General features: G+C 48.3%; 1 protein-coding gene across 3 annotated transcripts in view; it reads right to left on the bottom strand.

The window, feature by feature from the left end:
• The window catches only part of NMNAT3 (nicotinamide nucleotide adenylyltransferase 3), a 121,063-nt gene extending 99,724 nt beyond the window's left edge, over positions 1-21,339 (bottom strand). Inside the window, exons 1-3 of one of the 3 annotated variants that reach the window (XM_028099235.2) lie at positions 21,157-21,237; positions 14,510-14,558; positions 13,732-13,786 (exon numbers count right to left, since the gene is read on the bottom strand). In XM_028099235.2, the coding sequence (XP_027955036.2) occupies positions 13,732-13,786; positions 14,510-14,536 (82 nt within the window). In that variant the 5' untranslated portion in view covers positions 14,537-14,558; positions 21,157-21,237. Of the gene's footprint in view, positions 1-13,731; positions 13,787-14,509; positions 14,559-21,156 lie in introns of all 3 variants that reach the window. The other 2 variants (XM_028099237.2, XM_028099236.2) reach the window with 2 other exon arrangements.
• Positions 21,340-21,912: the final 573 nt, after the last annotated feature.

Below are 21,912 nucleotides of genomic sequence, written 5' to 3'. Positions count from 1 at the left end.
CAGTGCAGAGCCATGTCTGGCTGTCTGTCTGTCTGTCCTGGCTGGGGCTGGCTGGGGGGGGGGGGGCGTGTGAGGAAGAGCCTTGGCAAGGGATGGGAGGCAATGAATTCAGGTCACTAACTGAAGTGAAGAGGATGCTAACACGCAGAGTTGCACGCCTACTAGCGGCTTAATGTCCCATTTAATTGGCATTAACATTAATTGACAGAGTAGCATGTAAATGAGAACACGACCGTGGCTTTGTAGCTTTGAAGGTGCTGCTGGTGACTTTGTTTTAAAAGCACAGCTCGGACTAGCCAAACAGTTTTAATATTGGGATGACTTGCTCATCAAGAAACGGTGCCAATCATCCAATTCCTAACATCTTCCATGAGCAACTGTGCTCAGTCCTGGGGACGAGGGTATGGACAGTGCCTGCTTTCAAGGCACTCACTCTAGTGGGGGATCAGGCATGGGGGAAAAAAAAACCCCAAGCATATACTTAAATGTTCAGAATGACATTTGTGGTCAAAGCAAAAACTCTTAGCATTGTAGCTGTGGAAGTTCCAAATATTGCTCTGTTCACACTTGAAACCCTCGTGGATGACAATAATAAATCACTATCACAGTAAATCAATAATAATAGTTAACAGTGAAAAGAGCTAACAGTTACCATACCAGGCACTTTTTATGCACTAGGCACTTTTTAGGTCTACTAAGTCCTATTTTGGCAGCACACCTACTGTGCCTGTTACTATACTATCTTTTGCGTTATCTTTCATCTTTGCAAACACTGTGGGGAGAAGTACTATCATTTTGTTTCTGACGGGGACACTGAAGCTTGGGGCTCTGAAGCTCAGGGCTTGGCTTGAGATGCGGCACTAGGACAAACAGAGCAAGTACCAGCTCCTGTCTGGTCACAAAGGCCAGGTCATTTCACTCCCTACTGCCTTTGAAGTAGCAGAAACCTAGAAGGGCTCAGACTGCCCTTCTATGCCCGCCCCAGGCTCTTGCTCCTTAGTATTCAAGATGGGCCATTCACTTTTGCAGGAAACAATAGATGTAATCAGCATATTAACCATCCTTTAGATATCAACCATAAATTCTTCCCTCAAGAGTAAAATGCTCTCCTTTCTGTGTCTCTCAAAATCCTTGCTTGAGTGAGGAGAGGTAAAAGCAGAGTAATGTGCAGGTGCTCTTCCCTCCATAGCAAAGGCAAGGGGGCTTCCACTCAAAGCTGAGCAGGGGCGTATCACAGGGGTGCGTGCACAGTGGGGAGTATGCTGTGGCTGTTGGGGGGGGTTGCCGGGGTGCCATACAGGAGCATGTGCTATAAAGGGTGCTATGGGGGCTTCTGTGGGGGGGAATCTGCCACGGGGATGGGTCTATAGTGTGTCTTGGGGAGGTGTACTGTGGATGTGTGGGGGGGGTCAAGTGTAGGTGATAGAGGGGCTGTACTGCACAGTGTGTGGTGGAAATCATGTTGTGGGGGGGATGTTTCAGGGGGGTTATGCTGTGGGGGTGTATCGTGGGATGGATGGGCTGTGAGGGTCTACTGTGAGGGTGTGACCTGAGGTTGGTGTTGGGATTGTCCTATGGGATTACAGTGGGGGCGGGGGGTGTTGGGGAGCTGTGTTGTGGGTGTGCTGTGGTATATCATGGGGGTTTGCTGAGGGTGGGGAGGGCCCAACAGGTCCCTGGTCAGTGGGGCCCTCTGGAGAGCCCAGTCCCAGGCCTGAGAAGGCTGCCCTTGCCACTGCACCTGCCTGAGCCCCATGATGGTAAGCTCATGGCCCAGCACCCCACTTTCCCCCCAGCCACATCTGGGCTCAGGATATCCAGTGAGACACTGGGGCAACATGTTTGGGAGTGCTGCTGGTTGGGGGAGCTGGGGAAGGCTCCTCTCTTCCTCACTCGTACCAACCTTTCTGTGGTAGCGTCCAGCCCGGGTGGTGTTTGCGGATCACAGGTAACACAGCCGCCGCATGGCCCCTCCCAGGGCTCATGACTAAGGCAATGCCCGAGGGACTCTCCAGGCCACGGCACAGGTGAAGGAAGGGCCCTCTGCTTTCTCCTCTTGCAGCGGGCCCAGCACAGGGGAGCCACACTCCTTTCCCAGCTCAGCAGCCTCTCTTAAGGACCCCGTCCTTCCCTCCTGGCTCACCCCTCTGATCCTCCAGTCTATCTGTCTTCTGCAAGACCCACCAGAGTGGCAATGGCTGGAGAGCTCAGGCATGCGGGTGGAACGCTTGTTTGTTCTTCTGAAGGTCTATGTCCATTTCCCCCCAATCTTTAATGCGAAAGATTTTCAAACATACTGCAAAGTCGAGAGAATTTTAAATGAACACCTGGATACCCCCCACCTAGATTCCATCACAAATGGTTTTATTATGCTTGCTCGGTCCCATACCTACCCCTCTATCCATTCCTTTTTTTTTTTTTTTGATGCCTTTCAAAGTAAGATACAGATAGCAGCGCACTTCTCCCTAAACACTCTGGCATGCATATCATTAGCTGGAGTTCCTTATTTGTTCAGTGTTTTTTTCTTTTTGAACATATAACCAAATGCACACATCTTGAGGGTAACCATTCAACATGTTTTGACAAATGCACGGACCCACGTAACTTCAAGCCTTATGAAAATACAGAACATCCTATCACCCTAGAAAGCCCTCTCCTGTCCCTTCCCAATCTCCCTGTCCCCCTTCCCCCGAACAACCCCAATTCTGAATTTTTTCCAACATAGATTAGTTTTGCTTGTTTTAGAACTCAATATAAATGGACTCATACCGTGTATAGTCCCGTCTGGCTTTGGCTTAGCGTAATGTCTGAGATTCACCCAGGTCGCTGTGTCCAACAGCAATTCTTTCCTTCTCCTTGCTGAGCAGTATTCCACTCCTGGGCTATACCAGGGTTCATGTATTCTCCTATTGACTGATTCTTAAAGGGAAAGTGATCCCCTAATTGAGGTTATTCTGTTGTGAAGTCACTCACACTTGTATTCTGATCTTTTTCTCTCGTGGCCAGAGGATCAGATTTATTTATTTTAAAGAGAGAGCATGTAAGCAGAGGGAAGGGCAGAGGGAGAGAGAGAATCCTCAAGCACACTCCCTGATCAGTGGAGCCTGATCCCAGGACCTTGAGATCCTGACCTGAGCCAAACCAAGAGCTGGCTGCTCAACTGAATGAGCCACCCAGGCGACCCTATAGTTTGCTTTTTAAATGAATGTATTTACATGACAAAACTTCATTTAAAGCAGTATTACATATACAAGGAGTTAAGATATAGAAAAAATCATGGCCTTGTATGCAGATGACTGAGGTAGGGGAAGAGTCCCGAGAGCAGTGTAGTCAATCCCGGATGCACATTAAAATCACCTGGGAGTTTTAGAGTTTTAAAAAACACCCAAACCTGGGTCCCACCTCCAGAGCCAAAGCGTATCCAGGGCATCAGTAGGTTTAAAAAGCTCCGCGGACAATGCGCACGCGCAGCTGGGATGGAAAGAATGGTTTGAAAAGCAGCAGGTCTCCGAGTGCGGTCCCTGGGCTGGCAGTATCAATATCACCTGGGCACCTTATTAGACATTCAAATTCTTAGGCCCCACTCCAGACCTGCTGAGTCAGAAACTGGCGCTGGAGCCCAGCAGTCTGGGTCTTGGTAGGTGTGATGATACAGCTCAAGTTTGAGAACCACAGCTGAGCAGGCAGGTGGGACAAGCCCCAAAAGCAGCCCTCACTTATGTCCCGAGACCGGTATCTGTGCTGTCACGGTACCAATCCTGCCAAGGTTAGCCAGCTCTGCCTGATCTAGCCCCCAGGAAGCCCTTTCCCTCCCTGGGTCAGACAGGGTGGGATGGTGGAGGCCAGGTGGTGAGCACCTGTTGACGGATTACCAAGGTGATGACATCCTAGGGTCCACTGTGTCTTAACCTCAATTCACAAGCCAGTTAATCAGCCCCCAGAAAATCCAGTGTTGACTATAATTTTATTTTCACCATGATTTTTGATTATCACTGACCTCCTTCCACTCCATTACCCTTGTTAATTGAGAACTGACTATGCAGTTAAAATGAATGTTTCCTCCACTAACAGAGCTGTACCGATTCATCTTAAAGTCCCTCGCAGCTCAAAAAGTGTGATGAATCCATGGATATATTGATCTGATACAATTCATTTCACCAAGAATTTATGAAATTACCACTCAGAGGTCACCTATTATGCATTCATATGTCCAAGGGCTTACAGGAAAGAAATCGAGTTTTCGTTGAAGAATAACACTGTATTTAGAGAGCCAAACCAGAACTTGGCCAAGACTGGCCTAGGTGTTAGCCGTGAGGTCTGTATTAAAAGATGCCCAACACAGTTCCACCGATTTGGCAAAGTCACTGGAAATACAGAGAAGATAAGGTGAGAATAGACCCTCTGGGGGCTGCTCCTCTTCACCAGCTGGCTATTTTGGTAAGGACAAAAATAAAAAGAGAGAGGAGGCTAACAGGAGATCAGGGAACCTGATTATCTCTTCCAACGCTAAGCTTGAAAAATGAACTTTCATGTAAAACCCAAAAGATTCCAAAGATTACAGAATTTGCCAAAGAAAATGTGCTAGGGAATCCGCAGCAACAATGGAATTCCTATTAAGCAGTATGTGCCAGATGTTTGACGAAACACCACAGTCCCTTTCTGTATGGTAACACGGCGAAGGAATAATGCCACTATGAAGGAAAAATCATCCTGCCTGAGGAAGGACAGTCGCACACCGTGGGGAGTCCTTCAGTGATCGCGCATTAAAGAAGACTCGGCCAGCTGTCTCTTAGTTCCTTGCCTCGGGACTATCAACAGCTCGACAAAAACAACTGCACAACTGGGAGGCCAGAACCAGGTTCCCCAAAGGACCTCCTCTCCAAGCCGGCTCCTCCTCCGAGGACTGTCCCCAGCAGGCCCTGTCACACCCCTCCACCTCTGCCCCCAGGCTTGTCCCTACCAGGGTGGCCACTCATCGGTGGGTCTCCAGAGTATAGAGCTGTGTCTCATTTAGCTTAAGATGGAGTACATCCTAAGGGCTCTGTGAATGAGTTTTATTAAAAAGCCCAACTTTTTATACAAAATTACCACATACAGAGAAGTAGAGGAAACAGCATAATGAACTGCCACACAGAGGTCTCCAAATGGTCATTAACACATTTCCAGGTTTACTTCGTCTTTTTTCCCTGGAAGCATATTAAAGTACATTGTAAAAACCATGACATTTCACCTCTAAATACTTCAAATATAAAGGACACTTTCTAAAAATAGGAGAGTTTCTCTTTTATCCATAGTATCATGATCACTCCTGACAAAATTAACAATAATTAACAAAAAATTGCTCAATATCCTCTAACACCAGTCCGGATGTCGGTGTATGCCTTCTGAGCAAAGGAAAGATGGACGCAGTTGCAGCGATCCTGAGGGACAGAGCAGATGCCAAAACCCCCACAGGGCCTGGGAAGCCAATGTGCACCACCCCTGTCCTACCCGGGGGCCCCACCATTCCCGGAGGGGCAGGAGGGCGTGGTGGGCATTCCCTTGAGTGGCGCCTCCTTCCAGAGACCCTGGGGACCTTGCCCCCACAGGCCACTGCATCCAAACACAGCACTCCCCACACTCTGTCCAGTCAGCCCGTGGGTGGGCCATCTCTCTTCTCCCAGTGACCAGTTTTGCCCAGAAGGCTGGATCTGGACTCAAATGAACCTTGCTTGTAGTCCCAGCTCTGTCCCTGACAAGCTCTTTGACCTTGAGCAAATGGCCTAAGCTCCCAGAGCCTCTGTTTGCTCCTGGGTACTATGAGAAATAAGGCGTGCCTCAGGCGGCTGTCATTAAGACTGGATGAGACCGTAGCCCAGGCTCTGTCAGGGAGCGCCTAGCATACTGCCTGGGCCATAACAAGCTCACCCCAGTTCAGCTGCTGACACTTGGCAGTAATTATCTTTAAGGCCACAGGGCAGCCAAAGGCATTAGGGTGAGCAAGTGAGTGTCAGGCCAAGAGAGGCCCACATCCTACCAGTTCTCTGAGGCAGGGCTCCACCTAATGGAAGAGGCCGTAGAATCAGGCCTTTCCTAGCTCCCGCTCCCTCAATGTAGGATGGCGCGGCCGGATGACGTGCTGGAGAACTGGAGGAGGAAGGCCTGTGGACTCTGAGAGTAGAAGGGCTCTCTGTCAGGGGGGCCTTTGGTCGCCTACCTGGGCCATCTGGTGTCTCCTACTGACCTCACCTCGGAGGCACCAACCTTGGCTCCTCAAGACACCTGCCGTCAGCTACTCCCCCTTTTCTCTCTATATTAATGACCACCACGGCCCAGCCCCACCAGCCCCACCACCACCATCAACATGAGTGTTTATCAAGCATCTCCTATGTTCCGGGAGCTTCGCTGGGTAATTTTCGAACATTATCTTCCTGACCCCGTGCTGCAATTTTTTTGAGGCGGGCATGACTATCCGCCTTTATTGACGCAGTTTTCTGTTGCTGCTGTAACAAATTACCCCAAACTTAGTGGCTTAAAGCAACACACATTGTATTATTTTATAGTTCCGGAGGTCAAAAATCCAAAAGGGGTCTCGCTAATTAAAATCCAGGTGTCAGAAGTGCCACACTCCTTTCTGGAGCTCCAGGGGAAAATTTGCTTCTTGCCTTTTCCAGCTGTCATAGGCTGTCACATTCCTCAGCTCATGCCCCCTCCCTCTTCGAAGCCAAGCATGGCTGGCCCTGTCCTCCTCACACTGCATTAGTCCAATGGAATGTCCTGCCTTCCACTTTTTTTTTGAAAGATTTTATTTATTTATTTGAGAGAGAGAGAGAGAGAGAGAGAGAGAGAGAGAGAGAGAGATCGAGATCATGAGCAAGGTGGTGGGGGGAGGGTAGAGGGAGAAGCAGACTCCCTGCTAAGCAGGGAGCCTGATGCGGGACTTGATCCCAGGATTCTGGGATCATGACCTGAGCCAAAGGTAGATGCTTAATCGACTGAGCCACCCAGGTGCCCCTGCCTTCTGCTTTCACTTGTAAGAATGTTTGTGACTACATCGACCCCATCTGGATAATCCAAGATAATTGTAAGGTCAGCTGATTAGCAACCTTAATTTCATCTGCAACCCAATTCCCCCATGCCATGTAACCTAACATATTCACAGGTTCCAGAGATTTCTGGAAGGCCATTATTCTGTTCATCATCACAGGTGAGGAGACTGAAGCTCAGAGAGGTAATGGGGCTTACTTAAGGTCACACAGCTAGTAAGGGATACCAGACTCAGGAGTAAGATTATGTAGACTCTAGTCTAGCTCTGCTCTTTCTACTTTGCTGTGTGACTTTGGGCAAGTCACTTAACCCCTCTGGCCTGTTTCCTTACCTATAAACTGAAAAGTCTATCTAAATGCCAAGATTTCTTCTAGCAGCCAGTCTATGACCACCTGAGGATGTGGGCCTTCCCCTGACAATGTACATGGATCATAAAGTTAAGGACTCCATGAAACCCTCACCTGGTCTGTCCACATTGACCAAGACCCAAGTACTGACCATGAGAGGAAGAGATACTGACTTGGTCATGGCATGGACATCCTTCTCTCCCCTGACTGGAATTTTCTAAGGCTTTTGTCCTGGGAACCATGGAGACACGGACTTAAGGGCACCTACTGACTAACACCAAACTCCCCCTCCTAGCATACCACACAAATCTTCAGTCAACTATTGTGTTTTCCTCCCAATTCCCAGCTCGGAGGGGAATAAAGATTAAGGTTTCTTTGTACAATGAAAAGAAAAACAGGAAATCAAACAGCAAATGTACAGGGATACAGAAGATTGTTGAAGGTTCCCAAACCAAGGCAGGAAAAAAGGTTCCTCTTTTTTTTTTTTGGTTTGGTTTTAAAGGTTTATTTATTTATTTTAGAGAGAGAGAGAGAGAGAGAGAGAGAGTGTATGTGTGCACGCACATGCGAGAGTGGGGGAAGGGGCAGAGGAAAAGGGAGAATCTCAAGCAGACTCTGCTGAGCTCAGAGCCCAATTCGGGGCTTGATCCCAGGACCCTGAGATCATGACCTGAGCCGAAATCAAGAGTCGGACGTTCAACCTACTGAGCCACTCAGTTTTTATTACAGAAAACTACAAAAGTAGAGAGATTGGCACAATAAACCTTTTCTTGACCCCTAGACACCACCTCCAATTCAGGTATTCTTTATAAGCTAAAATTCAAATTTTGAATCATCATCTGCAGTGGGCAGCTCCACGTGTTGGTCCTGCATCCCTTTGTTTTGAAAGCTGCTCTACCACTCCTCCTTATGATTCTGGAAGATCTATCAGGATGTTCAGAAAACTTTCTGGCAAAGTGACAGTACAGGAGACAAATGGACAAATCAGAGCTCATTTGCAATACGGACATCAGAGAAAAGAGTGACTTCTTCTGAAATCTGGAGCTATAAACTTCATATAAACCTGGAGTTGCCATCATCCCTACATTAGAGAGTGAAGCCAACACAGTAATAGGAAGAGTTGAAATAGAAGGTGAGGGGGTGGCTCAGTCAGTTAAGCATCCGACTCTTGGTTTCAGCTCAGGTCGTTATCTCAGGGTCGTGGGATTGAGTCCCGAGTCAGGCTCTGCACTCAGTGAGGAGTCTGCTTAAGAATTTCTCTCCCTCTCCCTCTGCCCCTCACACCCCCTGCTTGTGGGTGTGCGCACACTCTCTCTCTCTCTCTCTCTCTCTCTCTCAAATAAATAAGTAAATAAATCTTTAAAAAAGAGAGTGTGGGTGAGAGTCCTAGTGCCATTATCTGAGCACCCAGATCCAGCTGTGCATACCCTGAAACTTTCCTGTTATTGCCATATTCCTAGTTTTGCTCAACCCAGTTTGAATGAAGTCTCTATTCCTTACAACAGAAAAAATCCTGAGCATACACCATCCCAGAGAGCGTCCATCTTTTTTGTGGAGGGTCGAGTCTGGCCTTCTTAATTTAACAAAAACAATGTGTATTCCTCAAGGAATACATTTCCTAACAGAAACAGAAAAAGTACGTGATTTAAGAATATCTCCTCAATAAGAGAAGAATTCTATTTTGCGATAGCAACTCATCAATATCTTAGTACTCTAGGATGACTACCACCCCCAACGACCCCTGATGGTGCTACTTTTGGATAAGACGAGTCGTCAGAGAGCGCCTCCCGGGAGACCAGGGGAACTACAAAAAAACTGGGCTTGGGCCTGGACCCACAATACCAGGCAGAACAGGGTGGGACCCAATTCCAGTTTCGGTGGCAGGCTGAAGTGGTAACTCAAATTAGGAGATGTGGCCACAAATAAAATCAGAGGAAGGGGAACCCAGGGCACCCAGAAAACCTATCCTTAGTCACCTCCGCCTGCTCTTCCTTCTTTGTCCCTCCTCAGTACAGGTCTCCTCCTTATGCTGTGGACACAGAGCCCCCTGTGCTACAGTGCCACAGTCCGTGACCTTTAGGTGGCCTTGGTCCAGTGAGAGGCGGGGGAAGTGCCATGATGGGATGAGAGGTGACGTATCATAGCTGGCTACAGTTCTCGAGGAAGGCTTCCAGTGTATTCTCTCCCATGAAAGACAGCATATAAATGTTACGCACTGCAGTAGTTCTGCAATAGCCGGGTGCCCACCCATAGAGAGCTAATAAAGAAAACTAAGGTAAAGGCACACAGTAGAATACTCTGCGTGCGTGCGTGTGTGTGACAGAGAGGGAGAGGGCGGGAGGGGAGGGAAGGAGAGAAAGCAGACCCTCCATGTACTGATAAGGAAATCTCTCCCTGATATATTGTTAAACAACAACAACAAAAAGCAAGGCACAGAACCGAAATATAAAAATACCTATAAACTCTGGAAGTATGTAAAGAAACAAAACAGTGGTTGTCTATGAGGAGGCATGTGTAAGGGATGAGAAAGAACATTTTCACAGTATACATTTATACTTATTTTAACTTTCCAATCATGTAAATATGTCACCTACTCAAAAAAAAAATTTTAAAACAAAACAGAAAGCTGTGACTTTCCAGGTGTTCTCAAAAGAATAGTTAGACATTATGTGAGGACTATGACTGGATGTGTTTTCCAGCATAACCAAAATGTGACAGGCCTTCTATCCAGAGGTGTGTCTATGTCTCATCCCCTTAAAGCTGGGCAGGATGGTAAACAGGGCAAAAGTGACACTATGAGACTTCTGAGGTTGGCCCCCGAGGACACCTATTCTGAGAATCCAGCTGCCATGCTGTGAGGAACCCAGGCTACGTGACAATGCATTCCTGGCCCAGGTCCCGGCCACCAGGCCCTGAGATGGCCCCAGCCATCTAACTGCCACTAAATGAGAGACCCAGAGCAAGACCTGCCCAGCTGAGTCTAGTCAACCCCTGCAACTGTGAGAGATGCTTATTAAATGACTGTTTGCTTTTAAGCCCCTAAGTTCTGAGGATTAGCTCCTGGTTTGTGCCCTTGTCCTACACTTCATTTTCCAAGATGGAAGTTTTCTGACAAACTTACAACAGTTTACCTATGACCCCAAGGAGGTAGCAGAAACAAGGTGAGAGGGGCAAATATTTGCTTGGCCCTGTAAAAATGAATCATCTAGAACAAGTGAAAGATGCTGACTCTGGGTCACATGGGAACCACAAAAGGCACTATTTAGCAGGCTACCAGATACAAAGGTCTGGCGAGAGGGGATGTATGGAGATGGGGATGCAGGAGGCATCTATGTAAAGGCGATTGTTAAAAACCAGGGGAATGGATGAAATCATCCAGGAGGGGTGTATGGGCGAGAGGAGGCCAAGGGAAGAACTCTGGGGCTGCCCGCCCCCCACCCCCCGCCACCGCTCCCAAAAACACCAGCAGAGGAAAGGCAGCAGGGAGAGAAATCAAATCAAGGAGGAAAATCCAAGAAAGAAGGGTTCAAGAGCAGAGCATGGTCAGAATCATCCCATGTTGTACAGAAGATACGTCCAAGGAAGGCCCAGAAGACTTGGCAATGTGGAGGTCACTGGGAACCTACAGCAGAGCAGCCTTCCTGAAGTGGGAGGGGAAAAAATTAACATTTCGATGCCTATGAGACTGGGGCTCCCTGCTTTATCTTCTGAGAAACACCAAAGGGAAAAGGGAAGAGAGGAAAAACATAAAATGTGCGTGGTAGAAGGAAAAAAGGAAGGGAGACAAACACTGACAAAGGGAATAACCACCATATGCATGGCAGACACAGGAACGAGAAGGCACAAGGTGATCAAACCAACTACCTCCTCTTGCATTCATCTTTTTTTTTGGTAGAGAGACTAGGAAAGATTCCTTTGTTGATGGTTCATGGCAATGGCAAGGATGAGTAAGAAGGTGTGCAAGAGCGTGGAGAGTGCACAGGCCTCGCCCAGTGAGCCGGTACTGATGAGGGGCAGTGGCTGCAGGGGCACTTTGCAGAGGGGGACGCAGGAGGACACACCGAGGAATGTCTGCCACGCACACAGGACACAGGGACGGGGCATTAACACCAGCTACTCATAGTCTCATTCTTTGCAGAACTGCACGTTGAACCGTGGCTTGAAGGAAAATGGCCACATTTCTCTAAAACACCGGGATCCTGAATCTTTTCTATACAAATTGTAAAAAGCCCCTAACTCACAGCAAATGGTTTAGCCACTCAACTCTACTGAGCTCGCTACATGAGCAATTTTAAATCATCTCTTGGAGTAAGGCCTTCATTTGTGGTGACAAATATGCCAATAGAGTTAGTAATAGTAAGTACATGGAAAATGTTTCTAGAATCTGCATTACCCCCCCATTTCTGCCACTATTCCTCCTCCATGCAGAGAAAAAAACAAACCAACAAAAACCAAGCATATAAAATGGATTGAGACCCACAAAACTATAGCGTGAATTAAGTTGAAATGTCAACACAACCATTTTGTATGCCTCAACTGTGAAGAGATATTTTGATGAAGAGCTTAGTAAATCTTTAATTGGAGATGGAGTGTTTCTACATAAAGGCAATGACTACAAAAAACATTTATCATAGTGCCTAAAGCCATAACTACAGGAATTCTCTCCCATCCTTTGGTATTAGTGTCAGTATGGTGAATCCAGTATTAATATTAAAACATGGCACTGGGGATATAATCATGGGTTGACAAAGGAGTTTAAATGTTGTCTCCCAATGAATTTTTCTTTTAAGATCATCTTAATGTACTTGAGAAATGACAGAAAAAAGTCAAGGTACAACAGAGGTGGAAACATTGCCACGATAAAGATCAATCTTATTACACACTCACGCCCTCTTCTGAAGTGGTGGTGCTCAAACCGTACAGCTGTGAACACTAGTGCCACTTAAGTCAAATATTAATACGCCATCCCAGTTCACAGGGGAAAATATGGTAATATTTTTCTTAAAGATTTCTTCCCACAGTTTTTTCATAAACTTCTGGGGTTGGTTACTACTTAACGCAGTCTTCAATTTAGTATAAAAGGGTCTCTGATTCAGCACAGAATTGCAGATTTGGTCATTTTCAATTTAGTACATTGATAATGTTCACGGTGCTTAGGGAAGAATGTCAGAGCAGATGCTGTTAGTGCTGTGCCCCGAGCATTCAGGCCTCCCTGTTTTCTGTTTTGTTGTTGTTCTAAGATTTTACTTATTTATTTTCGAGAGAGTGAGTGAGCATGAGCAGTGGGGAGAGGCAGAGGGACAAGCAGACTCCCCACAGAGTGGGGAGCCTGACCCCAGGACCCTGGGATCATGACCTGAGCTGAAGGTAGATGCTTAACTGACTGAGCCACCCAGGCGCCCCTCAGGCCTCAGTCTCAAGGAAAGCCAGCTTGACTTCCACGTGCTTGCATCTGCATCCCTTTGCCCTGATGCTCCACCTGGGAAATGGAAGCTGCCAGAAGTCCCAGAGAATTAACTCCACATAAGGAGCAATGCTCAACCAATGATGGACAGCAATGGTGGTTATATATTCAGCTCCCACTCCCCATGAGAGGCTAACTCTGGGATGGGTGTTCTACACTGGCTGCCAGAGATTACCAACCGATTTAAACTCCAGGGGTCCACACCAGTGACCTGCTCAATGATGTGCTTGTCTGGCTCGTTTCCCTATTTTCTGCTAGTGCTTCACGTGATCTCTTCCCAAATACATCACCAGACTCAACTCTTGTCTCAAATAAAGATGCGTGTTATGATGTCCCAATTGTGGCCAATTGAGTGAGTTTGAGAACTGCTGCTTTAGGATATACCACTGGCCAAGCACTAGGCCCTTGCCAGTGCCAGGCAGAGAGGATGCATGGGTTTAGGGCCAACTCAGGGACAGTTGGTATTAAGAATATAAAACCCAGTACCAGAGGTACTGGAGTACCAAGGCATGAGCAGGACAGGACGCCAGAGCAAGGCAAGGCTGCCGAGACAATTGCTGACCTAGGAAGTGTACAGGACAGGACGCCAGAGCAAGGCAAGGCTGCCGAGACAATTGCTGACCTAGGAAGTGTGTGTGTGTGTGTGTGTGTGTGTGTGTGTGTGTGTGTGTGTGTGTGTGTTGAGGGCAGAGGTTGCTGAAACTTTACCAAGGCCCTCAAAGATTGTAAACCCAAATACCCTGTCCCATCCCACCAGTGAGGAACAAGGATGAGGAAGGCTAGCAGAAGGATATGAAGCTGCAAGGCAGGGAGGAGCTATAGCCTTCTCCACCTTAAAACCCCCTGAGCATCTGAACCTACAAGCCAGAGTGAGCACATCTGCCGGGCACTTACCTCGTGGACCCAGAGAATGTCCTTTGGCCAGAGACATGGAGGCAGGGAGCCAACCCTGGTGTTAGAAATTATTGATTGAAAGATTTAATCAGGAGAAGGCCATAAGTGTAGTGCCCTTAAAACTGCAAACAACATAAAGGTCATTATTTAACTTAGCTTGTTTTAGGATTTTTTTTTTCAGGGAGTCGAAATACAATACAGAAAGTTGGAAATGTGAAAAAAAGTTATCCCTAGTTCCTCTGTTCTAGAGCAATTCTTGTTCCCTTGGAGGCATTCCTTGCAGACTGTTTTCCTGAATATGTACTTAATGTAATCGCATTCTGTTCCCTGAGCATGTAATGACTTCCCAAGTTACTAATCTCCACAGTTTTAAGTACTGCATAATATTCCATCAACCTAATTTTCTGTGGCTACCACACTCTCCTATGCTATATATTCAGGTCACTTGTAAGTTTTCACCATTATAAATAATGATGAATCTTTATACAGTGGCTTTTTTCACTTTTCAAATTATTTTAAGACAGAATCCCAGAAGCCAAAGGCTTGGTAGCATTCCAGGGACCCCTGAAACAGGCAGCCTTCCTACTTGTATCATCTGCAGTCCTCTGATTACTCATAAAATATAAAGTGGGTACAACACTGGTCTCCTCCTTCACACACACACACACACACACACACACACACACACAAAGACAAAGCTGATGAATGGCATTATAAAAATTACATAGAAGAAGAACAGATGGGAGAAATAAAAAGCAAAGCCGTCTTTGATACTAACCATAGGGTCTGTGCAATAAACACCCATTTCTGATCCTTCAAATGAACATCTGAAAGTGGATAATAATTTCAAGTTAGACTCCTCCACACTAATTCACGTAATAGGCATTCTGCCCTAATGATCACCTGCTCACAGAGAGACTTCGAAAGACTGCTCTTTATCTGGACTGGTGTGACCCCCTTGCTGACACGGCCATTCACGCTCTCCCACAGGCCACTTACTGGGCCCCAATCCGGGTTAGTTCCATCACTTGTTTCCATCATTCTTTTCCCTCCTCAACTGCAAAGGCTTTTCAGCGGGCAGACTGACAGCAGGGCTGCTGGTGGCTGTGGCTAGCATGGAATTAGGCTGAACTGTGTGGGTCAGCCTTGCTCCACGCTCCCTCCTCTGCCAAACACTGACCAGGTGGGAAGGACCACAACCAAGGCGCTAAACCCTTCGTGTCTGCCTTCAACCATGTCCACTCTGCCGCTGCAAGTCAGTTCCAACACTCGTCCCTGGGCTGTGTCCTGCCTTGACAGTTCCCTTGTAGAGGAGGAAGCCAGGGAGGGGGACAGGTGGGCGGGGGGCAGGGGGAGGGAGAAGACTGGCTCTAATTTAAAACCGTCTTAGGAGCTCTGAAAAGTTCCAGGTTGACTGATGGACACATTTACCCCCCAGAACCTTTTTTCATAAGTACCTACTACTTAACTTATTCCCAAGAGGAATAAATACCGTCCGTGTGTGTCAGCCTTATGGGAGGGAGATTTCCAGAGCCCCTTCTTTCCTCCATGGCTCAGGGCCACACGATGACAGTCCTGTGAAAGCTGTGCCCTGAGAACATGGCAGTCACACCCATCCCACCGAGACTGGCCTTCTCAATCTCTGCCCTGCAATGCTACTTGCCTTCCTTTGCTTCGGGGAAGGTGGTAGCTCATTTCTTGTAATCGGGTCCACGGCTAAGACTGGGGGGCAATCGAAGATGTATTTTGTCATCCACTCGGGCCAAATAAAGTAACTCTAATAAATACTCAGTCCAGAAGACAGAATGGTTCCTGGGGCTGTTGGGATCATGTCTTATTTAAAACCTTCCTTTTGTGTTATTTTCTCCTTGCTCTCATTGGAACTGTAGGGGCCTGAAGGCAGGCATGGTGTCCCTCTGGTAGAGGGAAAGCGGGCTCTGCAGGGGTCGGGGCCCTGCCGCAGGTACATGCAGCCAGGTAGCCCCGCCCTCCTGGACAAGAGCAGTCAGCTTGACACTTCTTTCCTCCCGGATGGCAGGTCACTAGCCGCAACGTGAGAAAATCTATGCTGGAACCTGACTCGGCCTGTGTGCACAGGGCTATCAAAGAAAGAGAAAACAGGCTTTCAGACGGAGCCTGTCACTGGGAAGGGAGAGAGCTCCAGGGCCCACAGCAGGGCTGCTGGTGGCTGTGGCTAGCATGGTTTAGCCTCAGCGAGCCAGTCGTCTGTTTGTTGCCACTACCTGGCGCATGTGTGAGGCTGAGGAAGGGAACACCCAAGGAGACAACCCAAAGAGGGGCTCTGCAATCTTCAAAGGGTTAAGTAAATTGACCATTAGCATTCTTCTCCCATTTCGAAGCTAAAGCACAACTACTTTTTAAAACACCCTTCTTGTAAGATTATCCTGGCAGCATAAACCACAGTTTACCAGAATTTACAGAAAAATGCCATCCACCGGTCTTCAAGGTATATACATAAATGAGTATAAGCCTCTAACCAACATTTGTGGACATACTTTATACTGATACTGACTAGATTTCTGTAACTGTCCCACCTTTTCACATGCTCATGGCATGCCAGGCCTCTCCTTCCTACAGTTAACCCAGTTTATAACATGACATTGTGTGTGTTGATGTGCTTAATTCTGCCTTTCATAACAACCTGTCTCATGATGTCTACGGGCCCCATGAGGGTTGAGACTGCGGCACTTTTGACTCAGCATTCTAATCCCCACGGCCCTGCCTGAAGAAGCTGGAAAAGGAAGAAAGGGAAGGGAGGCAGGGAGGGATGGAGGACAAAGAGCCAGGCACGGTGCTGGGGACCAGGAACGCTTAGTCCAACAGCTGTGGAAGTGCTCACAGCCCAGCAAGGGGAAAGCCTGGGTCCACTGGAGAAGGGCAAGCCCAGCAGAGGTTAGAAGACTGTGGGAAGGCAGGGACAATTCAGAAAAGCTTTCCTGCAACAGACCGTGTCTCTATAGCTGCTCCAGGGACTCTGGCTTTAGGATTTTTTTTTTTGGTCAAGGGCAGGGACGGCAGGGAGGCATGGAGATATACAGATCACACCTACACTGGACAGGAGGCCAGGCCCAGAGGTGGCATTCCTAGGGAGAAAGAAGAGACAGCTCTCACTTCCAGAAGACTCTGCCACCCTCACCCAAACCATCACTGTGTACCTTAGATTTCCCCAGATTCATACTAGCAACAGAACAAATGCCTTTCTATTCCTATTTCCCAGGTTAGGGCTGTGGGTCTGTGTGCACGTGAGAGAGACAACAATGAGGGGGCCGTCAGTCCACCGTGGTTGGCTAAACACCACCACGCAGAAGTGCGTGGCTAAAACAGTGGGGTAGAAGCTGCCATCCCGAGGCCTGCCCTGCAAAATGGGATCCGTCTGTCTTCACCAGAGAACCATGATAAACGAGCAAAGACAGACACTGGTCAGGACAAGCCACTTTATTTAAGAGCTTTGACAGCCCAAAGTGGTTTTACATAGAGGCACGGAAGATTTATCTAGATGATAAAATACCTGAACTTGAAAGGCACATAAATTATCATTTTGCAGGGTTTTTTTCCTTTTAAGATTTCACATAGTCAAGTGCTTTAAGTAATGAATGAAATGCACATAAGTTGACTTAACTTTCACAAGAGTTGTCTGGCTAGTGACTGCGGAGAGTCTTTGCTTCTCCATGGGGCTGAGTTCAGAATCAACGCCACCCGTCTGTGTCTGCCACCTTCTGTTTCCACATCACAGTGGAGATCATTTGGAGGACTGATAAATACGGTAATAACAGCAACTATTACTGCCTGAGCACTCACCATACCACAGTCTGCACACCCAGGATAGGAGCATTACGTAATCCTCCTAACAGCCCTGGGAGTTCGTACTATTGAAAGAGGACTTCATCTACTTCCCTTTCCACCTCAAGCTTCCTAATTAAGTTCTTCCCACTTCATCTCTTAACTAGGCAAGAGACCCTGCAGGAAAGCATCCCCGATGGGAACCGAAACTACCCCGTCAAGCCATAAGGACTGCCCTGAGCCAGCAAGGCCCCCAGGACTGACCCCAAGACACTGATCGACCTGACCTTCACTGCCCACCTGCCTGTACCCACTGACCTTTGTCCCATCTTTTCCTTATATAAAGGAAGTATTTTTGGCACTTTGGCAATAATCTTTAAGATGTTAGTCTGCTGGCTCCCTGGTGTTGGCCTCACTGAAATAAATTCCTTTCTTGTTTCACCACCACTGGTCCTGGTCCCTCTGCCTTTGCATTTTGTCAGCGGTGAGTGGCCAAACCTGGTCTGTTTGAAACCCTCCAGAGCCAGGTACTCTTGCATCCCTGCACCCCTGCTACACAATGATTCCCATTTTCCCGATGCAAAAACTGACCTTTTGAGAGTTACTACGATGCATGTGAGGTCACATAAGCAATTTTATCAGACTCCAAAGCTGCAGTGTTCACCACAACGCTGCAACATACATGAAAATACTTGGCCATGAGCAAGTACTTAAAAACACTAGCTATTTTGCCTATCTTCATACTCCTTTATTTTTTTTTTTTAACATTTTATTTATTTGAGAGAGAGTGTGCATAAGCCGGGGGGGGGGGGGGGAGGGTAGTAGAGGAAGAGAGGGAGGGACCAGCAGGCTTCCTGCTGCACGTAGAGTCGGACATGGGACTCCATCCCAGGACCCTGAGATCATGACCTGAGCCGAAGTCAGGTGCCCAACCAACTGAGCCACCCAGGTGCCCCATACTCCTTTCTTTTAATCAGCACACTTTAACACAGAGAAGTCTGCCTCTCGGGTTTATATTCATTCATTCATCCATTCACCATTCATTCTGGGCCCAGTACTCTGCTGGATGCAGGCTTTACAGGACTGCATTCCCCAGCTCCCTGACCAGTCTTAGGCAATTACCAAACCCCTATGAAGATCAGCATGGGGCAGGGGCAGCCCCTCACAGGGGACCCACACCGAGCTGTGGGTTAGAGATACAAACTGAACAAGACAATTTTAGATCTTTTTCACCCTGGTCCCCACCCCCTCCCTTACCCCTTAGCTTTTGCTCTGTTTCTCTGGCTAGAGTCTTCCAAGACCCAAACTCCAGGCCTTCTGACATGTGGCTCCCCAGGAGGCCTTTTATCAGCAGAATGTTCCTTTCTCTGGTCTGGGCTGAAGCTTTCCGGTAAAACCAGTGCCACAGATAACCCAGCTCCTCAGCTAATCGCCCTGCACAGACCCACAGAGCCACCCCCTCACCCCTACCTCCCACCCTCCCCCTGCCTGGTTTCACAAATTTTTGCCCAAAGTAAGGAATAAGAACAATAACATCAGCAGTAGCAACTTCCTACATGTTAGACACTGCTCAATATATTTTAGGTACACTAACTCATTAAATCCCATAATCCTCTGACCTAGGCATTATTATTATTCCTATTTTAGTTCATTTAGGGGAAGTGGGGGTTAATATTTCTTCAGGGCCACCTATATGCCAAGCATTGTTAAGTTTGCACAATCAGAGGATAAGTGATCTGCTAGGGTCCATCACAAAGCTGGGAAGTAAGGAATAAGAATCTGGACCCAGGGGCGCCTGGGTGGCTCAGTCAGTTAAGCGTCTGCCTTCGGCTCGGGTCATGATCCCAGGGTCCTAGGATCGAGTCCCATATCGGGCTTCTCTCGCTCCCCTTGCTTGTGCTCTCTTTGTCAAATAGATAAATAAAATCTTAAAAAAAAAAAAAAAAAAGAATCTAGATCCAGGTCTGCAGTGGCCTGGCCTACGGTACCCCTTCCCCACGGTCTGCAAGGGGGAACAGAGTGGCTGCACAAAGACAGCCCTCTCCCCCTCTTCCTCCAGCATCCTTCTGTTAACGTCTGTCCTCTGTTTTTATTACCACTATCCACAAACGGTTCCAGATTCCTCTCTCAACTGTGTTCCCTCACTCTCCGGGCCTCCCAGCCAGTTTTCATGGAGGAAATCCTAAAGCCTACAGCAACAGTGTAAACAAAGCCGAAGAAGAAACTGGGACACTTCAAGCCAATAAAATACACGAAGAGGCTGACAGGTATTCCCTGAAGTGCCCAACCCCCTTCTAAATCCCTGGGGTTTCAAGATCTGAGGGGTCCTCAGCTAGGGACCAGAGGGTTACTGCCTCTGGGGAGGTTTTTTGGCCAGCTGTAGGGGGTGACGCCACCAGTGAAAGTGAGCAAGTAACTGAGGGTCAGAATGTGAGCCCTATGTTCTGGGGGCTCATGGAACTGGCAATAACAGATGAGGCCTTTCTGGGAAATGGGTACGTGGCCAGGGAAGAAGGGCACTCCCAGCAAGGCCAGAGGGTCAGAAGCCCTCCACTGAGCTCCCAGAGCGCTGAGCCCACAAGCTGAAACTCTGTTTACTTCACCTAGCCCACCCTACATGAGCTCCAGGAGGGCAGGCCTGCGTCAGATTTCTCTCTGAACCCTCAGGGCCCGTCAAAAGTGAGTTCTAGTTAAATGCTTCCAGAATAAATGATCAAACCAGGCATCATTTTAGAGACCACACTGAGAGATTCTACTCAGACAAGGGAAGAGGACTCCAGGAGAGGGGAAGTGAGTTTGCTCAGAGGCAGGCACACACTTTATAGTCCAGATCAACATCCTAATCCATCCAGAAACGTTTCCACCCTGTACTTCATTTACTCACCCCTGGAACACCACTAAGTCATGTAAATTCAACAATTCAATCTTCAATGGGCAGGCACGGTCCTATTTTACAGAGCGGGAAGTTCAGCAACTGGTTTCCCCACGGGTCTCTGCAGGCAGGCCCCACTGACCTTCTTTCCTCAAACAAGCCACATTCTCTAACAAAATGTGTTTACTCTGTTGTTCTCCACCCTGGAACTGTTGGACTTATGTTGAAGTTTGCGCTCCAGCATCCTTCACAGATGGGGACTGCCGGTTAAATGCTCGCCCGACACCCTGCACTTTGTATCTATACGGCTCTTACCACATTCTACCGCTTACACAATGTGTGTAGATTATCTACTGGCTGTGGGTCCTTCCCACTAGACTGTGAGCTCCAGCGCGGCGGGCACCATGTTCGCGGGCCCACCTCTATATACCCAGCACTTGGCCAAGTGGCAGGCACTCCGTGGCACACGGTAAGTATCTGCTGGATACGTCTTTGTATCTGCAGGCTGCCGGAGTTGGGGAAGATGGAATCCGAACTCCTGTTTGCCGGCCTCGGGTCGGAGCGATAGGGGTATTGGGGCTTGGGCTGACCACGCTGCGGCGAGAATGGGCGGCGCGAGGGGGTACAGAAGAGGCGTTCTGGCGTCCATCCTACCCTGGACTGCTGCCGGGCTCCGCACCCCGCCGCCACCTGTCGCCCCTCCGCGCCCAGGTGTGGGCTCGCGAGGGCTAGGGCGGGCTGGCGGCACTTACCTTCGCGTGGCGGGGCTCCGCAGAGACTCTCTGTGAGCCTCGGGGGACTGCCAGGGACTGGGGTATCCGCCGCACCGAACCCGGGCTCCTGGCCCGACCGCAGCCCTGCACCGGAGGACCGCGCGGGGCTGCGCCCGCTCTCGCGACGCAAGGCCCTCTCGGCCCGGCTGCCCCGGGACGAGCCTGCCCCGCCCCCGAGCGCCGAGGGGGCCGGGCCTAGGGTGAACTTGACCCCACGCTCCCCGGGCGCCCTGCCGTGGGCGGAGCCAGAGGAAAACTCTGCTCTACGCCCCGCCCCCTCGGTAGGGGCTGTCTCTAAGGGGGACGGGGCCCTGCGCCCCGCCTCTTCGAAGCCCCGCCCGCCCCACCCCCAACCCCACCTCTGCTTTCCCGCACTGGTCTTACTGTGTTGTGTGCCTCTTTCCTTTTAATTTTCCTGTTTTGTGTTCCCGTTTTCTTATTTTTATTTCTTATAATTATTTTCTTATAATTATTTAATCTTATTTTATTTCTTATAATTATTTATTTTTATAGGATTGAATTAAAAGATACAGCAAAGTAATGCATGAACACTCTTTACAAAATAGTTACCTAAATGTTCTTATAATGAAAGCAACAGGCCCTTCTCCCTTTCTCCCCACACACAGCCCTTTATATCAGTTCCTCCATTTAGTTCTTCTGGTGGTCACCCCCTTATCACTAAAAAAATAAGCTTACATAGCGATTTCTTGGTTTATCTATTGACTTTCTGCCATG

Source organism: Eumetopias jubatus, unplaced genomic scaffold (genome assembly GCF_037043125.1).
Source record: "Eumetopias jubatus isolate StellerSeaLion01/CBP00866 unplaced genomic scaffold, mEumJub1_p1.0 scaffold_1, whole genome shotgun sequence".
Lineage (NCBI taxonomy): Eukaryota > Metazoa > Chordata > Mammalia > Carnivora > Otariidae > Eumetopias > Eumetopias jubatus.
Note: the sequence above shows the minus strand (reverse complement) of the source record. Positions and strands in the feature narration are given on the sequence as shown.